This window comes from Antrostomus carolinensis, unplaced genomic scaffold (assembly GCF_000700745.2).
Source record: "Antrostomus carolinensis isolate BGI_N321 unplaced genomic scaffold, ASM70074v2 scaffold2687, whole genome shotgun sequence".
Classification (NCBI taxonomy): Eukaryota; Metazoa; Chordata; class Aves; order Caprimulgiformes; family Caprimulgidae; genus Antrostomus; species Antrostomus carolinensis.
Window position 1 is genome coordinate 32,770 of NW_010326436.1, and position 19,512 is coordinate 52,281.

Sequence of the window (19,512 nt, forward strand, 5' to 3'; positions counted from 1 at the left end):
GGACTTCTGTTGTTATGATGATATTCAAGACTGGGTGGTCTCACTTCAGTCTCTGTTGGAGCTCATCGGAGTAAGGAATATTGGAGTTTAAGATGCCCAGAATTTGTAGTTATCCTCCTCCCTTTTTTTTTTTTCTTTTTTTTCTTTTATACACTTCATCCCCCCACCTTTTTTTATTGGAAACAATTAAACAAACAGTGGACACTTGCTCCAAAACTGTTGTCTTCTGCAGTGTGCACTGGAAATGTGAGCAGTATCTTTGCTGAGTTTTCATCAGTTATGCACCATGGATGGTTTAAAATAAACGTTATAAAGATGATCTTTAAAATGCCGAGAACTTTAAAATCATTGTAGCTTAAGTGACATCTTAATCTTTTGGATGTTAAATAAATTATTTTTCATTTGTGCTGGTTTCTTTGTGTTGTTTGGAGCAGTATGGCATTGTTCAGACAATAAGCATTATTGTCTTTACTCCCATGTCTTAAATCTACAAACTTTATTCTAAATAAATGCACCTTCCTTACAGCAAAAGGAAGGGAATTTATGATTTACAGTGTAGTAAGAATGTGAGGAATACCCCAGTGTGCTTTCTCAGCAATAATTTCTGTCCTTGGTTGATAAATTGCTAGACCAAGAAATTTGAACTTAATCAACTCAAACTGAATTATTGCCTTATGAAACACTTCAATGCCATTGTTATTAAATGAAATTCTCCCTCTTAAATATTGTGTATGCAAAATAATATCTTGTAAGAGATGGCATATTTTAAAACTCGTTAATTAAAATTCATGATCTTACAGATATTTCCAGAAAACATTCACTCAAAAGTTATTTCCATTATTTCCATCTCAACATGTAGGTCAGACTCTTCCCCCACCCTGCCTTAGATCCACTAGGATGATTGATTGATTGATATCTAACACTTGTAAAGAAATGTTTGAAAAATGTTACGTGAACTGAGTTATAGCAAAAATCAAGCTTTCTTAACTTCACTTAAGGTGGAAGGTTGCCAAAATGATTGACAGTGGGCTGCTGGAGAACTATGTGAACAGGCCTGGACAGTGGTTAAGAAGGAAAATATATTCAGCGTAATAATAGAGAACATGAAAAGCACTGATTCAGGAAATAAAAGGCGGAAATAATCTTGTTTGTATTTAAAGTAATGCCTAGCAATGTTAGTATGTTTTGAGCATTTCAAACAACTTTTTTGGGTTGCGTGGGTTTTTTTGTTTTGTTTTGTTTTGTTTTGTTTTTCCTCCTTTGGGGACCTTTATGTTGTACTTCTGCAGTATTTCCAAGAAAAGTTGCTTTGGAAAAAATATTGAGCCAAAGAATGCAATGGCTGATGAGTGTCAGTGTTTACTTATGAAGATAAACACTGTACTTATTGACTTTGACAATTCTTTTGGCAATTGTGATATATAATATTTAATTGAGTATTACAGCTCCTGACCATTTCTTTGTTTAAGGTAAGATGGGCTATTTGAAAAACAAAACAAAACAAAACAAATTACTGCTGTTGATAGGATGTGACTCCATTTTGATTATGGCAAAATTGTCTCTGTCTTGTAATGTCCAATGTTTTCAAATTGTACAGGTTTCTGTATGCTACATCTAGGCAAAGGAGTCTGTATCCACTATACTCTATTTTTCCACATTTTTACATGTCTACAGTCTAAGTCCGGTGTGCAGAGCTGTGTTAGAGATATGTAGGCGAGGTTTGAAAAAGGTCTTAAAACAAAGTGGCTGCATTAGTATAATTACTATGACTTTGTATACTGCTTCCTGTTCCACAGTCAGCCTGCCTGGCACTTGTTTGAGAGGCTCTGCAGGATGTTGTGTGATGATGAGATGTGTGATGTGTTTTCCAGCTGAGGGCTGTAATTCCTTGCCATGGGGTCATAAAGAGGTTCAAAGGCAGATAAAATGACAGCAGTCAGCAACAGCAGCTCAGTTCCTGCAATGCAGGAGTAATTGCAGCCCATTATTACAATTGACTCTCGCTTCTCTCCCCTGAAGGAACTGAGCAGCTGACAATTTACTGGGCTGCAAGAAAGCTGATGAGCCAGGAGATGGGGGTCATAATGAAAGCTGAGAAACTGATCAAGGCAAAATTCATTAGTCCTGAATAACCATGAGAGAATGAAAGGAGACAATGCTGACTGGTCATCACTGATGCCTTGGTAGGAGATGGATTCTGACTTCCAGGTTGCTTTGTTTCACCCTGCACTTTTTTTTTTTTTTTTTTTTTTCACCAAGAGAAGCATGGGGGATTCTGGCATCTTTTGTCTTATTTTGTTTAAAACAAACCAATCAAATAGCAGAGGTACCTGCCATTTTTATGTGACTTATCTAGAAATAGCTTATTTCACCATGAATAAATACATCAGCTGTTTCTCTGTATTTTCTGTGTGCTCTGTAAATACCTAATGCACAGGAATGATTACAGGTTTCTCACTTTCCTTCTACAGCTAAAAAAAGGACGATGTATAACTTACTTAGTCTTTTCTGGTTTTATCTAATATCAGTGTAAAGCTGGTAAAACTTAGAAGCCTGATTTGAGGATGATCTTAGGTGCTTGCACTTACTTAGGGTAAATGTGTATAATTAGCAGTTTAGATGTGAAACTTGTATGTCTTTATTGGTATTCTCAACAATAAATGCTAATATGGAAATTAAAGGGTTACATTCACACAAAGCTCTGTTTCAGAGACTGTATTTCTTCATCCTCTCATTGATGAGGTATGGAGTATCAGAAACATATCTCTTAATATATGCAGATGGAGCTGTACCGGAATTTTGCAGGTAGAAGAAAAAATAAAGGTTAATAGAGTGCACTGTAGGTACAAAATGAGAAGATGTTATCACAGTTCTGCATGATTCTCTAGTTCTGGCTGTTCAGGTCTTCTAATTGTGCTGGTCTTTCATCTACAGACCTAAATTTCATTCTCCTACACTGCATGCAGATGCATTTTGAAATTAACCTCAAGAGGCCTGTGCAGATTTTTTTCTAGGTAGTTGTTCTTCTAAATGGAAGAGTTAAAAGATGCATTTTCAGTATATACAAGACAGTTTAAGGGAAGCTGTTGCTTGTAGGATCTAAACAAAGATATGTGGGGTGAATCTCGAGCTCTGTGACTGTCAGTTGCAGCTTTGCCTTTAATGTCAGCATTGCCAGTTTTTAATTTACTCCAGTATTGTTTCATTCCTGAATTCCTGTTTGTCCTAGTTTCTTGAAAGGTATGGTCATGCCAGGAAAATATACCTTCTTCTAACTTCAGTGTGATTGCAGGTTGCAGCTGCCCATTCTTGCTAATATAGGATGATTTTTTTGGAAGATATTATATTCTCAGAAGTCACTGTAGCATGTTACAAGCCTCCTCACCCACAACTGTTACAAAATGCCACTATTTGCTTCCTGAATATTCTGAAATTGAGCGATTTTGTAATTTAAATTCTAGTTCTGTTTTACTGTTTGTGAGGTTCTTTTACAGTGTTATCTTGATCAAGGCTTTGCGATTTTGATGCAACTTTTGTGGTATGAGATGCACCTGAGTACCTTCAGTTATGAACTAGAACAACTTTTTCATAGCTGCGCTTCACCATGACATGAAATGGGTTCGGTTTGCTGGTGTCTGGGTCAGGATGTCACTGTTAGATCAGGCTGTAAATCAATGCTTCACTTTTTTGTCTCTTCCTGAACAAAGTGCTACTGTAGGTACTGTTCTCGATTCAAATTCTTGATTTGTAAGGCATCTTGACTTTTCTGAACATTGTAATATGTGTATGATTCAAAATAATTTTTATGTTTTATTATTGCATGATTTTGAAAGCTATTCTAATATAATACTGAGAAAACAAATTTGTAAACTTGCAAAATGTGAAAGTTAAGCTTCTGTTTGCTAAATTACTCAGAGTTTATTAATGCTTTTAGAATAACAGTTTAAGTAGTGATCAAGGACCATTGCCACCCTCCTCCCACTCCCCACCCCAAGAATGTGCTCTGAAACTGGGTTAACACTGCTATTGACAAGTTTTGCTTTTTCAGTCTCTCATTAAATTCAGATAAGCAAGATTTATTTCTTTCTTGTGTAAGGAGGTGGATGGGAGTGAGACCTGAGAAGTGAAAAGAATACAGGAGACGGGTGGAATCATTACACTATAAGGGAGCCTTGTGTCTGTGGCTTATTCTGGGTCCTACAAGACCTTCCTGTATTGTTTGTTGTGTGACAACGGGAAGCTCAGTGAAACAAACAGAAGATAAATATAGAAATGATAAATGAAAATAATTTGTTTAAAGGTCATGTAATTTTTTTAGTGTTCTTTTTACCAGCTAGCTCTCTAGTTAGTAACATAGAGTATGATATGAAGGCTATTCGAGAGAAGTGTGTTGTGGGGTTTTTAAGGTTTGGGGTTTTTTTGTTGTTGTTGGCTTTTAACTTTTAATTTGTCATAGTATTTTCTTTAGCGTATGGTTGCTCCCTATTTGTACAAACAGTTTATATTTTTCTGTTGGATGTTAGCTTCTCATTAGCAGAAAATAATTTCATTGCAAGCTTGAATTTACTTGGTTTTTACATGAGGTGCTTCTGGCTCATAACTCTTGAGTTTTGGAAGGCTGATATAAAAATTAAGACTGTTAATTAAGACAAAGGCATTTTGGTTCAGTAAGGCTATAGTAATTCTAGACTCAATCCTGAAACATGAGTATAGTGCAGATACTTTAGAGCTAGACCCTTTTTTTATTTCTGGCAATCATAAAAATGTTTGAATAGCTTCTCTGTAATTGTATGGGATTATTATTTATTTAAATTGTGAATGCCTTTGGTTAAATTGTGTAGCTGTGATGGTTGCTCTTAGCTTTAATAATTGTAAAATTAAAATTGAAAAAAAAAAATCACCAAAACCAAATGCCAATGGCTTTTATATAAACTCATAATAAAACTTATTTATGATGGATTTACAGGAGCTCAGTAAACTCTATAAGCATTTAATACTCTAGCTATTTAAGCAGTGAAAAATAGATTGAATATTTGTAAACTGCATTGATTTGTGACAGTTTTACATATTTACTTTTATACTAAGTGTTTTCTTTATGTGGAATCATTACCTTCATGAGAAAAAGCCTAGGCAAATATGAAAGTGAATAGCTGCTAAGCAGTAGCTGTATGTGTGTCTGATAGTGATTTTGCTTTATGAAAAAATCAAAATACTTTCTGTGCATGCATCAGCTATTTTGATCTTTTTTTGTCTATAGAGACAAATTATTATATGTGAATCTAAAGCCAGCAGAATAATTTTTTTTCTTTAAAACTAAAACCAACCAACCAAATCCACTCTATTTTTGGTTGTACTAAATGTATGGAGGATGTCTTCCCAGGAGAGAAAATGCTGAAATGATTGACTAGGTTAGGAAAGATTTCTGTTTATCAAAATCCACTGTGCAGCACTGCTGTTGTCATGGCATCAGCCCTCTCTTGGTCCAGGCACAGAAGAATGTGGCAAATTTATTGGTGCTACTGTCCCTTCACTGTTTTAGAATAAATATTACAGAAGTGGGAAGAATTGACAAACCATAGTTTGGTCTCATTTGGTTTCCGATTCTAGGCATTAGTGGGAAGTTGCTGCTTTATACTGGCTTCTGGAAAATGTCTGTAGCTCCATGGAGTCTAAGACACTTTCTTCAAAGTTACTGTGCATGCATACACACACTCAAAATATAGTTCTTCTATTACATAGGTATTTATGTTTTTCCTAAGAAGATTTATTTTGCTATTTTGGTTCAGATATTTCAGAAGTTTCTGAATTTCAAATTTTAAGAAAATCTGAAATTTGCTGTGGTTTAATGTCTCCTTTCTTCTAGGGTGAATATTTCTTAAACAATTGAGAATTTATACCATCTGACCAAAAGCTTTTGTGTGGGTCTGTACTGTCATCAACTTTTATTTTTTTTTTTCCCCCTCTTAAATTAAAGATCATAATGTCACTTTTTAAAGTGCAAATTTTCTCTTCATAGCTCTTTGAACAGCAGGTGTCTAAACTCTCCCTAGCTGGAAACAGTACTGTTTAGTGCAGAGCTTTTTGTATTTCATTAAAATACTCCTAATAAGATTTTGTGTGTGTGTTTTGTTGCAATTTGCATCATTTCAGAAGTATCATTCAGTTTGACAGGATCAAAAATCTGAACTGTTACTTTTTATTAACATCAGGAGGGAAATCCCATAGTGATCCATTTACGATAAAAAGGAATTTGTTTGGTATTTAGGGTACTCAGAAAGCCAGAGATGCTGTTAAATGTGTTAAAATATATACTTTTTAAAAAAATTAATTCTTCTTTGTAAGTATTTTGAATTTTGCAGGTTACTTGAAGATCAGATTCATGAGTAAAAAAAGCTTTGGAAAACTTTCTCCATGAGAAAATGTTACTTTTGCTAATACTTATTAAAGGAAAAATTAGGAATTATTTTTACTTGTGAAGTATGATGTCATAAATTAAATTTTACTTTACTAAAGTTGGAGGTAGTAAACAAAATAAGATTTTATATATATATATATAGTGAGGACTAATTGTCTCAGCACGTTACTGTTTGCTGTCAATAAATAAAAGCATTGTGCCTGGTCAGTTATACTTTTTACTGGTCAGTGTCATATTTGTTTATCTCCACAGGTAAATTTGTAAGAAAGCACGAACTCCATTATTTGGAGATTTTCTTGGTTCATTAGGGGATCTTTGCCAGTGTGGGTATTGTACCAGTTTTTTCTATTATACAGTAACAACTGTACATAAAAGGTCTATAAAGAGGTTCATCATTTTTGCATGACCACCGTTCAAAATTTTAAAATGTTCACAATCTGTCCTTCCTCTAGAGTTCAAACACTTTGTTATCAGTTTGTCTGGACTATGACTACCTAACAAGATCTTCAATGAGTATGTAAAGCTTCAGCAAGAAAATTATACAGATGTGAATTCAAAAAACCGTAACTGTCCGTCGTACTTTTAAAATACACCAATCCTTCTGGTCTCCAGAGAACAGTTTTGATAAATCTTCCAAGAAAGTTTCCAGTTGTGGAGCACTTCCAGAGAAGAGTCCAGATGGCTACTTCAAATTTTAGTAGTAATAGCTATGTTTAAAAAGTCTTTGTGTCAACAAGAGGTGCTTTGGGTGCTCATTACAGGAGAAGTGTTTAAAACTATGTGTGATTTTGAGATGGTTGCTATAGGGGTACATATTTCATCTAAATTAAAAGAAAAAGAAAATCATAGGCAGGTGGAAGGAATCAAACAAGAAAAGTGAAGAAAATTGAGGATTTTCCAGGTGATAATAGGTTTTGCATATATTAAACTGGCATCCCTTTGGCATAAAAAATGTGTGAAGTGAGTAGCAAGAAATGAACTCTGAAATGGGATGAATTTCCATGTGATAGGACTTGTGTATCTTAAGGAACATGATTGTCTCTTAATATGAGGCAGTGCTATAAATGGCCATTGGAATAAGAATAAAGGTTAAAGCGTTGAATATAGGCTGCACTTGCTCATGACAGGCTTTGAATTTTGCTTCCATTTTTATTTAGCTGCTCTATCTGCATGTCATGATCATGTGATGTTTCGTAAAGCAGCAAAAGTAAAGACCACAGCCCAGGCATGCTGTAGTTGATTCAGCCTCTCTAGGTAATACGAAGCTGATTTCTGAATGAGCTCCTTGCTGCAGAAGAGCTTTCCTGGAAGGGAGTTACTGTAATTGTTCAAATTTGAGATTTGTCTGCACTTGTCTTTCACGTGGTTATGTGAGGTTGGCAACAAAGAGAGCAGTTTTGTCTCTCTTGCTCTATATCTGCTGGGGTATTTGGGAAGATAGCAAGGCAGGTTTTGTATGCAGTATTACCAGCTTGCTTTTGATAGTTTGGTTCTTTCTGTCTTGTGTGCCTCGGATATGAAACTGTTGCTTTCCTAGTATATTGAGTTGAGAAGAAAAAGAAAGCATGTGCAAGCAGAATGGAGTATGGTCTGAATCATACTTTCTGTACCTTAGCTGAACTCTACATTGTAGAGCAGTTGAAGCATTCAGTCCTTCCAATAATTTTCTAAAGCAGCAATGCAGACGACTATGGTACCTTTAAGTCACGCAGTCTACAGTAATAACTTTAAATTGCTTTGTGTTAGAATGTACAATTTAATGTAGAATTCAGCTCCTCACATTGATGCAACATCTCATTCAAAAGAAATAATGAAAAGGTTATTGAACCATCACTAAATGACACACAAATTATTTGTAACGACAAGACATGGTTGTAGCATTAATTTCCCCCACCTGCCCCTTCCCTGAAAGCATGTTTCTGCACAAGTGAGAAACTTGTGAATATTTGTAATTATAACTTTTCCTCTCCTCTCTGTTGTCACTTTCCTGCTTTGTTTCTGATGACGAAGAAATTGAAGCTTTTCATGTATGTATGTATTTGATTGTAGCTGTTGTCTTTGAACATCTCTTTCCAGATTGCATCATCTTGTCTTAATTCACTGTGGCCATACACTAAAGCCTTTCCTTCTGGGACTGGAGAGGAGGGGAGAGGGGAAACTTAGAGTCCATGTCCTCTACTCTGACTTAAATCCTTACATCGTGTTAAGACCTGAGGTATTCAGTGGCTGCTATTGTGTTGAATTTGATTGAAGCCAAGCATCTATCTAGAGTAAAAACCTGCTTGGGGTTAGGTAGGGAGAAAGATGTTCCTGTGATTGTGTGAGATTAATTTTTTTGGATAATTTAGCTAAAAACATGTGAAAATTCAAAGGTCTCTGTGAAATAACATTACCGGGATTACAGATTTGTGCAGCTACTCTGAACATGGGAAAACTGGACTTACTTCTAAACCCTTAACTTCATCCAACTGAATATATAAAATTTAATTTTGTGTGGTAGATACTATAATATGCTGTTTTCTTCCACAGGATCACTACCTCATTCAATGCATTGTTTACTTAGTAACTGTTTTAATTTCTTTTCATGGAGTAACATGTGCCTTTTTTATTGCACACTGTTGAAAAGTGCCTTACAGAAAGAATCCTTCACTAATTAAGGAATGTTCTGTGAGGAAATGGTCAATAATTGCTGGTTTTGGCTATTTGAGGAACAATTATCAACTTATTTTTCATCAGTTCCTGTTAGGGAAAGGAACATGATTGCCTCCTCCATATAACAACACAATTCCAAGAAACAGAATGAATGATTACAATATCTATATATTTTGCATTCTCTTTTTTTTTTTCTCTATCTTTTATGGGTGGTTGGGAAGGAATGTTTGTTATGAAAGTCCATACCTGCTCAAAATACTGTTTTCATCGGTCTCGGCTGAAGTTCCAGTTGCTCAGCAGCTCTGCAAATCAAAACCCTAAAGCATAAAGTCAGGTACTAGGAAATGAATAATGTACAGTGAAATGACTGTATGCTAAGGCTTTTGATTTACACAGAATAGAAACTAGGAAAAGCAAAGATAGGCCCTAACAACCCATGCAACAAGCAAAGCATGGGCCTGATGGTGCGTAATCAAGTGATTTAAAATTGTACTGATACTGCAACATACACACACATAGCTGCTGAAGTGAGGATTCTGAATTACTTCTGTAGTAAGTGAATAGAGAGATTTGTAACTTATATGAAAAGTGACATCTAAGGTTATAACTACCTTAGAGTGATGGTTGGGAATGCATTTTTGAAACAGATCTCTGTTGTCCCCACTTCTTATTTGTTGGCTTTCATCATAGAGCCATCTCAAAGTACATGTACTAGATTTCTTTATTATGTAATGATGTGGAGTGTTGTGGATTGGATGTCCTCCAGTAGCATATCCAATACACTCCACTGCAAACAAGCCTACGGCATGACACTGACTAAAGCTAATCTAAATGTCCCTTCTTGCCTTTTGCTCTCTTCTTTCTTTTTAACCTCGAGAATTAAGGATGTCAGGTTGTCATTGCAACATGTTTTGCAATAATAGCTCAAATTTTGCTTAGCTAAGTAAAGAACCTAAAATTGATGATCTGACTGCCTCACATATCATAACAGATGAGCACAGAGCAACAGAGTTAATGTGCACAGACAGCTTGAATTCTAGCATCTCCTTGCTCATCAGGGCTTGAGTTGGCAAACTTCATGTTCTTTTAACATCAATTTTTTTGGTGTGTGTAATTATATACTATATGCTTCACTGCAGTTTCATTTTGAGACCTCATTAGAAAGACTAAGAGAGTACATATTTCTTTTCTCATGGAGGTTTTTATTCCAATCCATGATATGTAAATATTGCCTAAAATCTATATTAAAAGATTTTTAGGCTGTGATGAGGGACATAAATCTCTAAAGATTTGAAAAGCCTGAAGAAAAGTAATGGAGGAGGTTAAGCCTAAGTATTGTTTGAAAGGAGAGGAAATCAATATAAGCTTGTGGAGAATAATTAATATCATCAAAGAAATAACTACATTACTAGTCACTGTTTCTCAAACTGTAATACTTAAATAGATCTTAATTTTTCATTAACATGTAAACAATTTTTTCCCACCTTTCTCTTGCAGAAATTAGCCTTCCTTACTAGCCTAAAAGGCTGAAATATATACCTCTAATTAAGGAGGAGAGGAAAGAAACTATGATTGCTTTATCTGAAGGATTCTAGTTAATCTGTCTGGAATGATTTGATTGTTTGAAGGGAATCAAATGCCATGGGGCTAGAATGAAAGACAAGAGGAAAAGTCTAAAACATGTTAAATTGTTAAGGGAATCCCCAGATCTTTCAGAAATAAGTCTTAGTTACAAACTTTATGGTAGCTTCCCCAAGTAAACCTAAAGAGCTATTGCAAATAGCAAAGGTAAATTCAAGGGTCATATTTTGTAACTCTGTTCAGAGATATCGTGATTAAAAGTCAAGCACATTCTGTGTATGGCCAGTCGGACAAAAGTAGTGTCAGAAATATGGATGGGCCTTTCGTAGATCAGTGGTAGGAAGGTAAGAAAGATGAATGTTTAAAAAAAAAATACCAAAACCAAACTCTAACATGTGCTTATATAAAGGTACATATACTTATGTATGCATATATATATATATGTTTATATGTAGTCTATTTTTCCTGTTGTATTATTTGGTACCTCCATTATTGGAGCCTTATTATATGTGCGTCTGCACACACATCCTTAAATATTGCATGACTTCAAGATCTGACAGCCAAAGATAAAAAAATGCAAAGGGACCATGATCTCTTAATTGACAGGAGGGAAGCTGATGTGCAGTAAGAATACTCAGTTGATGTAGCAGTTTCCAAAAGTGCTATGCTCCTGGCGTACACCAGTACTATTTCTGTACTTCAGAGTCTTGTGCTTCTGTATTTCAAAATATACTGCAAATAAATATTTACACATGTATGTATATGAATGTGTGTCTTTATGTAGAAATACATTCTCTTGAAATCATGGCAGCAATTTTCGTTTTTCTCTGCTGTTGCTGTTATCCCCTTAGTCCTCCAGCAAAAACTGAGATTAAACTATGGAGTGATATTTCTAATGTGACAATAATAGAGTTAGTTAACCTTAAAAATGAAACTTGGGGTTTATTTCCAAGAATTTTTATGTGAGGGGTAAGGGTAAACTTATAATTGTGCTTGGGTTTTTTGGTTGTTTTTTTCTGAGGTGTTTTCCTAAGGCAAGTTTTTTGTTTTTTTAATTAACTTTATATACTGTGGAAGTAAGGTTAGATTCAGAAAAGACAGCACATCCAGAGACAGTATTATAACTTCTAAAACAGGAAAAGGTGAGGAACACAAGCAGCAGGTCTAGAACTCTTGTATTGAGATGAATTTTGGTTTGACTAAACCAATAAGAATGCCAGCCCAAATGTTACTAGTTGAAAACTGAGTAGAAGGGAAAAAGTAAAAAAAAAAAGAAAAAAAAAGTGTTATACTTTCCAAGGAGAAGAGTAGTTTTGCAGGAGAGACCTGTTCATTAACTGAGAGTCACAAGATTCAGCCTCTGATTACAAACTTGTTTAAGAATTCCATAGACAAAGATGCTTAGGCCTGTCTTTTTAAGACAATATACCAAAAAGTTGTGTTCAGCAACTCAGAAAATTAGACTTGTTTAGATGTAGCTGCATTATTTTATTCATACATGTACTTAAGTTTTTCCTAACCTTAGTGTTTATGTCTGTGTCTGTAAAACAGTAGTGATATATTAGAAAAGGTATGTGACGAATTTTAAAGCTCCTTGAATTTCATTCAGAATAGAATTGAAGAAAGGTTAGTCTCATGATAGCTTTTGCCTGTGAAAAGATAATACAGAACAGAGAAAGCAATTTTGTACACTGATACGCACTTATAGATACACATTAAAGGTGTGTTTAAAAAAAAAAAAAAAAAAGAAAAGAAGCTATATAATTTCACAGTTTGTATACAGATGACAAGTTTTCATAGATTATGTCTTTTCCAGACAGGGGTGATAATAACAGCAGGACTCACGCATTATAATCATTCCTCCTTCAGGAAGAAACAACAACCAGAAAGCCAGTACTTATCTCATAGTTAAGTATTTTCCCCTATTAGTATTTTTAACCTTCAGTTAATTGTGCTGTTTAGTGAATACTTTTGATCTATTATTATATCTGTAAAGAATTTGATTTTATTTTTTTTTAAACTCTCGTTGGCAAGCCATTTTTCAACCTTTCTTCAAATTCATGATGCTGGTTTAAATATAGACATTTGGCATATCTATTAAAAAAAAAAAAAAAAAAAGCAAAAACAACCCTTAGCTTTCTCTGTGCACTTTCAAATCTTCTTAAACTTTTTTTCATTTGTTAGAAAGTCTAACATAGTTTAATGTATCTGAAACACAGCTTTCAGTCTGTAGAAGTAAGACAATTGTTATTCTGGAAAGATACTGCTTGGTCTTGCTGTCAGTACATTTTGTATAGTGCTTGAATGGCCCTATTGTCCTCTTGTGCACTCAAAGTGAATGAATTTATCTTTCGAAGTGGAGCGTTTCTTTCTTCCCCGTACCAATTCCCACTTCTGTTTCTGAAGGAGAGAACATGACTGCACTCCTGAAAGCATATAATTCTGAACCTTGAAAATTAGATTTCAATGTACCTGTCGCTCACAGTCTGGCTTATGCCAAGTAGTGTACAGTTACTCTAAAGAGTTTGTTTGGACTGTTATGGAAATAGCCACACTCTACTGTACCAGTAACATTGGTTAATTTGCCACCACCTTCACTTCTGAAAAGTAGATTCGTCACTTCTAATTTCTTACTTTCTGACATTCCTCACACTGAAATTCAGGAGTGTAGGTTCTTACGTACTTTCTGAATTTAAAACGTGATAATAGTTATTCCCTCTTCAGTGGCACTGTTCATACAGTGAATATGTGGATACATATTCATACAGTGGATATGTGTGCAAATTTTGAAGGGTTGGTGCTCCAGCTAAATTTAGGTCAAGACTTTCAAATTAATGCATTTCATTTCTAGAGTATTTTCTTAATTCTGCATTAAGTTCAGTACAACAAAGTTTAGTGTCTGTCTTCACAGACATAAATGCGTGCAATCTTTGGCCTGCAGTGTGCTTCCATGCAGCCTGCTCCCTTTTTGCTCCAAGGAAAGTGGGCTCAGCTAGCTGTTTGAAGGCATAAAAAATAAAGAGACTGAAGGAAATACAGAGATTTTCAAGAAGGAACAGTATGGAATAGGTAGATCAGTAAAGTTTAGTTACCGTTTCTTTTCTCTGATGTCATGTAATGAAATTCTCTGTTATCAGACAAAAAAACCCCAACATACATGTACAAAAGGAACTACTTTTTTGCACAACTATTATTTGGGAAATTTATGAAGTAGGATGCTCCAGAGGCCTCAAAACATGAATGTGTTGAAATTTCTCGAGGACAAGGTTGTCAATAGCTAGTAAGTATGATGATTTTGCTGCAACTGTTCAGGGACTTTCTGAGCTGGAAGTCCTTAGATTGCTGGAAGCTTATTTGGGAAGATGAGAATGTACCTTTTCTTACATTCTTTTTATGACAGTTCTCAGTAGCAAGTGCTTAAAGGGAAGCTACTGTACTAGGTGAACTTTTGGTCTGGTGTCATATGGTAGTAATCGTTTCAGTCGTCTTCACTGCTCATCATTTCCCTTCAGTAAACTCTAATCTGGACCTAGGAGTATATTGGACTCCTATTAACCATGGCTTCTGGCGATCATTCAGCTGTTATTTATTAAGCAAAGAATGCATTGCATTGTTGTTCAAGTAAAAGTATAATCTTGTTATCTGTTATTTTTAAATCAGGACTTCTTAATACCAGTAGTTTCAAATAATTGATACCAATAAATGAAACCTGCATCCAATTTACATCTCGGAAGCACAATCCTTTTAATCCTAGAAAGTTAAAGGTGATTTTTTTTTTACTCATTTTGCTCATTTGATTTAAGACATTGCTACTAAAAATTTAGTATTTTTCTATCCTCAATGTTTATTTTTTTTTAACTCTCTATTTAATATTTCTGCAGTATTTTTAAGAATACTTCACTTGATACAGAGCATGGTGTCAAGTTCATACTCAAAAAGAGATTATTCTGCCTACTTCTTTCCCATAGAACTGATCTTTGAGGATGAATTAGGGACTCTGTAGGTTTCACAGAACTCTCTTCTAAGGCAGATGTGTTAGTATGAAAACCATTGATTTATAGGAAGATGGAGTGGGGGCTGAAGATGAGGCAGGAGAATAAAAATGTCTGTGTTACAGGATATGAGGGTAGAAGAAAGGTAGAAATATTAAAAAGTATATTATATGAAGAGTGGCTAAGCCACAGTACTTGTTGAAAAGTTACTACTTTTCATAAAGGTTTGTGCTGAAATCCACAGCTGGGTTCTATGCTGTGACTGTCAAAGGTAACAGAACGTGTAAAAAAAAAAAAAATTCTTAATAAGAAGTCTGACAAGGAAACATTAGAGGACTTATCCCATGCTATGTTTAATTAGTGGAAATTATGGCATTTTAAAAATCTCCCCTTAAAATGAGCACTGTAATGCCTTTTGGGGAATAATTCTCTTCAATGATCTGTGTGATGTAATTAGTACTTCCACTTATGCATGGACCAATATGTGTGTTTTATTTCAGAATGAAATGAATCATGGCTAAAATAATATTTTTATTTGCTTATACTTGAAATAGGGGAATGAAGTGAAAAGAGTTTTGTGAAGTATCTTCTCCACGTAAGCTTTAATACTTTAAAAAATTGAAAATGTTATGAAGATAAACTTGTAAGTGATACAGGTTTAAAAATGGATTTACTAGGCAAGTAACTCTGAAGTTTTTCCTCTCCAGAGCTCATATTTTAATTAGCCCATACCCAAATACTTATGTGAGAGGTAACTTAGTAAACATCTTGCAGATGGTAAGATATGTGGGTTTGGCTTTTTCTCAGGTGATGTAGTTTTTGTTTCTGATGCAGTTACTGTTTCCAAGAAATGTACTAATATTTCCAGAAATTAAAGTCATGGAAATGATGGCCATTAGATGAACAGTACATTAGTTTAAGAAGGAGATACTGATGCTGTTCTGGATAGATCAGAGATGACATATGTGCCTAACAGTGTTTCCAAAATGGATGCATTGCAAGAACCTTACAAAAGCTCACTGAGCATTTTATTTCCCAACTGTGTTAATGTAAGATTGGTTTTTTTTTTAAATACACTATTCTATGCAGGAAAAAAAAAAAAAATCTCTTAGTTTAAGGCAAAAATGCGCCGTATTTCTAATAACTGAGTCACAGATAACCTTTTGTCTATTTTATCTGCTGTATAGGACTTTTTTTTCAAAGACATTTGACATATTTAGCTTGTGTAATACACCAGAAGCATGAGCGACCAAAGGTTTAAGAAAGAATTTTGTACATAATATATTTTATTTTGTTAAAACAGTCTATTTAAAAGCAGACAAAACTGCTGTCAATGAGAAAGATTAAAATGTATAAACATTATTTAGTCATTAAAGCATGATTTAAGCTAGATACTTCCCTAGTTTTAGATCCACATTTTAATGCAGTCTGTTATTTAACCCTTTTTTCCCCTTTATTAGTAGTTACAGTGTACATTTTTTTTCTCCTACTAACAATCAAGTAAGGTCATTCTAGCAATTAGAAGCATAGTATTTGGACAAAATTTAATATAGGCTTATTTATCCATTAATGAATTAGAATGATCTGGCATGTTGTGGCCAAAGTGTGTATTACTGACATTGGGTTTTTGAACCATGTTAATTTAATTGTTTTTTGCACATTGGATTCTTGAATGATAAACCCCCGAACTTGTATTGTCTTTTCGCTAGGATTTTAAGACAGGATTTGGTATCACTTTAATCCCTATGAATGTGGCGAATGTGAAACAAGTGGATCGGACTGCAAAGCAATCTTTTGAAATAATTACTCCTTATAAAAGCTTTAGGTAAGAACTTTAATTTTTAAGTTTACATTACAAAATATACAAATAACTAACACACTAAAGAAATACTTGCTTCATACTACAGTGACTTATCTAGTTTGGATGAAAGGTAATATTTTTATTAATGCTTAGCATTTTTTAAGAAACAGAAGGATTTTCTTTCCTTTGTTTAGCTCTGTGTTTTATCTGTTACCTCCCTGACTAGACATTCGACGCCCACAAATTTGTATTTTTATATAGCCTTCTTTGTTCATTCTGTGCAAAAGCAGAAAAAAAAGTCACTTTATCAACTTGACTCCATCTTAAAGAATAATAAACTGCAGCAGTGAAATAATGCTGTATCCATTTAATATTAAGCATTTTGTTTTGAAAATAAAAGAATAAATCATTTGCCATCCCTTGTAGAAATCCTCAATTGGAATCAGTAGAAATTTTCACTTGGCGTGATGCTATGACTTGTAATGATTTTTAGGAAAAGAAAAGCATATGCTAGTAAAAGCCTTTTGTTAAGTGTTGTAGTGTTTCTTAAATGAAATGTCAGTAATGCAGGAGAAGAAGAAATCATTTTGTTTTCCTCGGCTTGCTGAATGTTAGCAAAGAATTTCCTTTCATTCTCAGTTGACTAGAGTAGCAGGTAAATTAGTCTTGATCAATGATTTGTATCTGTGGCTGGCTGGTGAACAGCTAGTTCTTTGACTTTCCCTAAGCCTTTACCATGTTGATGTTTGCTTATTATTACTTATATTTTTCAAAAAGATCAATTTAAATGAAAAGCTTTTTTTTTGATTGTTGTAGTTAGTGTTTTTACTCCTCAGTAACTCCCTGTGTTTCCTTAGGTCATTCTATACTTTTCTTAAAGTTCAGGCTTTAAGTTTCGTATGAGGTAAGATAAAAAAGATTGAAAGTAACACAGGAACATAACTCGAATGTTACAAAAGCTATGTATCTCATGCTAGTAGTGGTTTTGTTGAAAACTGAAGGGAAAACCATAGGGAATTTTCATTGACTGAAAATACAAAAGAATACATTTCATCTTAGTATTCATATCTGTGTAAAGGAAGATTATTTTTTTTTTAATTGTTATTTCGGGTGTAGATTAATAAATAAGAGAGACTGCAGACTATGTTTAATGGAGCATTAAAATAAAGATCAATAACAAAGAAAAGTCAATTGTTTCAGCTTTACAGCAGAGTCAGAAAGAGAGAAACAAGACTGGATTGAAGCATTGCAGCAATCAATAGCAGAAACTCTGTCTGATTATGAAGTGGCTGAGAAGATTTGGTTCAATGAGTCCAACAGGAGCTGTGCTGACTGTAAAGCTCCTAATCCTGACTGGGCATCCATCAATCTCTGTGTTGTCATTTGTAAGAAGTGTGCAGGTAGAGTAATTAATGACAGGCTGTGTGGGCTCTACAAAATGTCATATTTGCATATCTGTGTATGTCCTTGAATTAGCTTTTTTATTTTACAGTGACATCTTTGTGGAAGTTCTGACAAACAAAAAGTGAACATAACTTTTTTTATTTTCTTCCAATACCAAGGTCATCCTTATTCTAAAGCACTTCCATGCATAAATGACAGAACTGTAAGGTGATTGGTTTCCATTAGATGAATAATTCTTCACAGTTAGTGGAAATTAACATGCACTAGCACTTTATAGGAGATGGCTGGCTTTGGCAAGGCTGGATGCCACAGTATAACAATTTTCAATGTATAAATTTGGGGTATTAATTCTATTACATCAGGGCATATTTTACTGCCAATAGGGATAGCTTTTTCAGATAATACTGAAAATCTAGGTCTGTCATGTTTTATATTTAAATATGTGCTTAAGTAGTAGAGTCAGAGAAATAGTTTATAACTCTAGGCTTTTTTTCAAAAGAAACCCTCCCAAAAGTATTCTACATCAGACAGCCTACTGTTTTTATTCATTAATATCAAATGCAATCCACTTTTTTTTTTTTTTTAATTTGGGGCATTTTTTTGTGCTTTTATTTTACATTCAAATGTCAAACACAGCCTTTTTTAAAAATAGCAGTTGAAATAAATTTTTAATTGATTTTTTTTCCATTATCTCTGTAGCAGAGAAACCCAGTTTAAGACCTTTAGTTAAGTAAAAATACTGTTGGATTTTCAGGGCAGCATAGATCTTTAGGACCAAGAGATTCAAAGGTCCGGAGTCTAAAAATGGATGCCAGCATCTGGAGCAATGAACTTATTGAGGTATGTTGTGATATTCTAACTCTTTGTACCATCTTGAAAACTACTGTGTGAATGAGTTATTTATTGCTTACTCACAAGAAAACTGAACATATAGCTGCTAAGTAACATGCTTGTGTTATAGCAAACTTGATGTTTCTGGGAATAATATACCTTTGTGTCATTCAAAATATTTATTTGTTTAGATAACCATTTGTACAATTTCTCTTAGTATTTCTCCAAGCATCTAGTTTTTGGTAGGGGAAAGAAAGAAAATGCTTTTGGAGAGCAATCATGGTGGACAATATTGGGAAGGTTGAAGGAAAGAAAACTTCACACTACCAGTTTAGTTGCTTGGGGCGTTAAATATGCTGATGGAAAGGGTTGAGTCATTAGTGTTTTCTTTAAAATATATATTAGTCTTCTCTGACCTTTTACTGGTATTTTCTAATACGTATTGAAATATTATAACTGGTTAGCCTTGTAAAGCTTAGTTGCTGTTGACGGTAAATGATAACCACAGACTTTATTATTCATTTATAGATGACCATAGGCAATGACTGAGAGAAGCTTCCATCTCCTGCAGGCAATCTTCTCTTCTTTAATAACTTTCTTTTTCAACTTTTAGCAGTTGAAAAGTATTTAGAGATTAGCTTCATATCTTCCATGCCATTTCACTTGTTTTTTTTTCTTGCACCTCATCCAGCTCTTTATCATAATTGGAAATAAGAGGGCAAACAGTTTTTGGGCAGGAAATCTTCCTCCAGATGAAGAGCTGCATATGGATGCCCCTGCAGAAAAAAGGATAGAATTCATTACACAAAAATACAAAGAGGGAAAATTCAGGAAAA

The 19,512-nt window shown here is 34.3% G+C and overlaps 1 protein-coding gene across 1 annotated transcript in view; it reads left to right on the forward strand.

Annotated features, from left to right (window-relative positions):
- ARAP2 (ArfGAP with RhoGAP domain, ankyrin repeat and PH domain 2) overlaps positions 1-19,512 on the forward strand; it is a gene marked incomplete at both ends in the record, with an annotated part of 73,844 nt that overhangs the window by 26,806 nt on the left and 27,526 nt on the right. Inside the window, 4 exons of the mRNA XM_029085858.1 lie at positions 16,350-16,465; positions 17,642-17,841; positions 18,600-18,685; positions 19,368-19,512. Coding sequence (XP_028941691.1) covers positions 16,350-16,465; positions 17,642-17,841; positions 18,600-18,685; positions 19,368-19,512 — 547 coding nt within the window. The remainder of the gene's footprint in view (positions 1-16,349; positions 16,466-17,641; positions 17,842-18,599; positions 18,686-19,367) is intronic.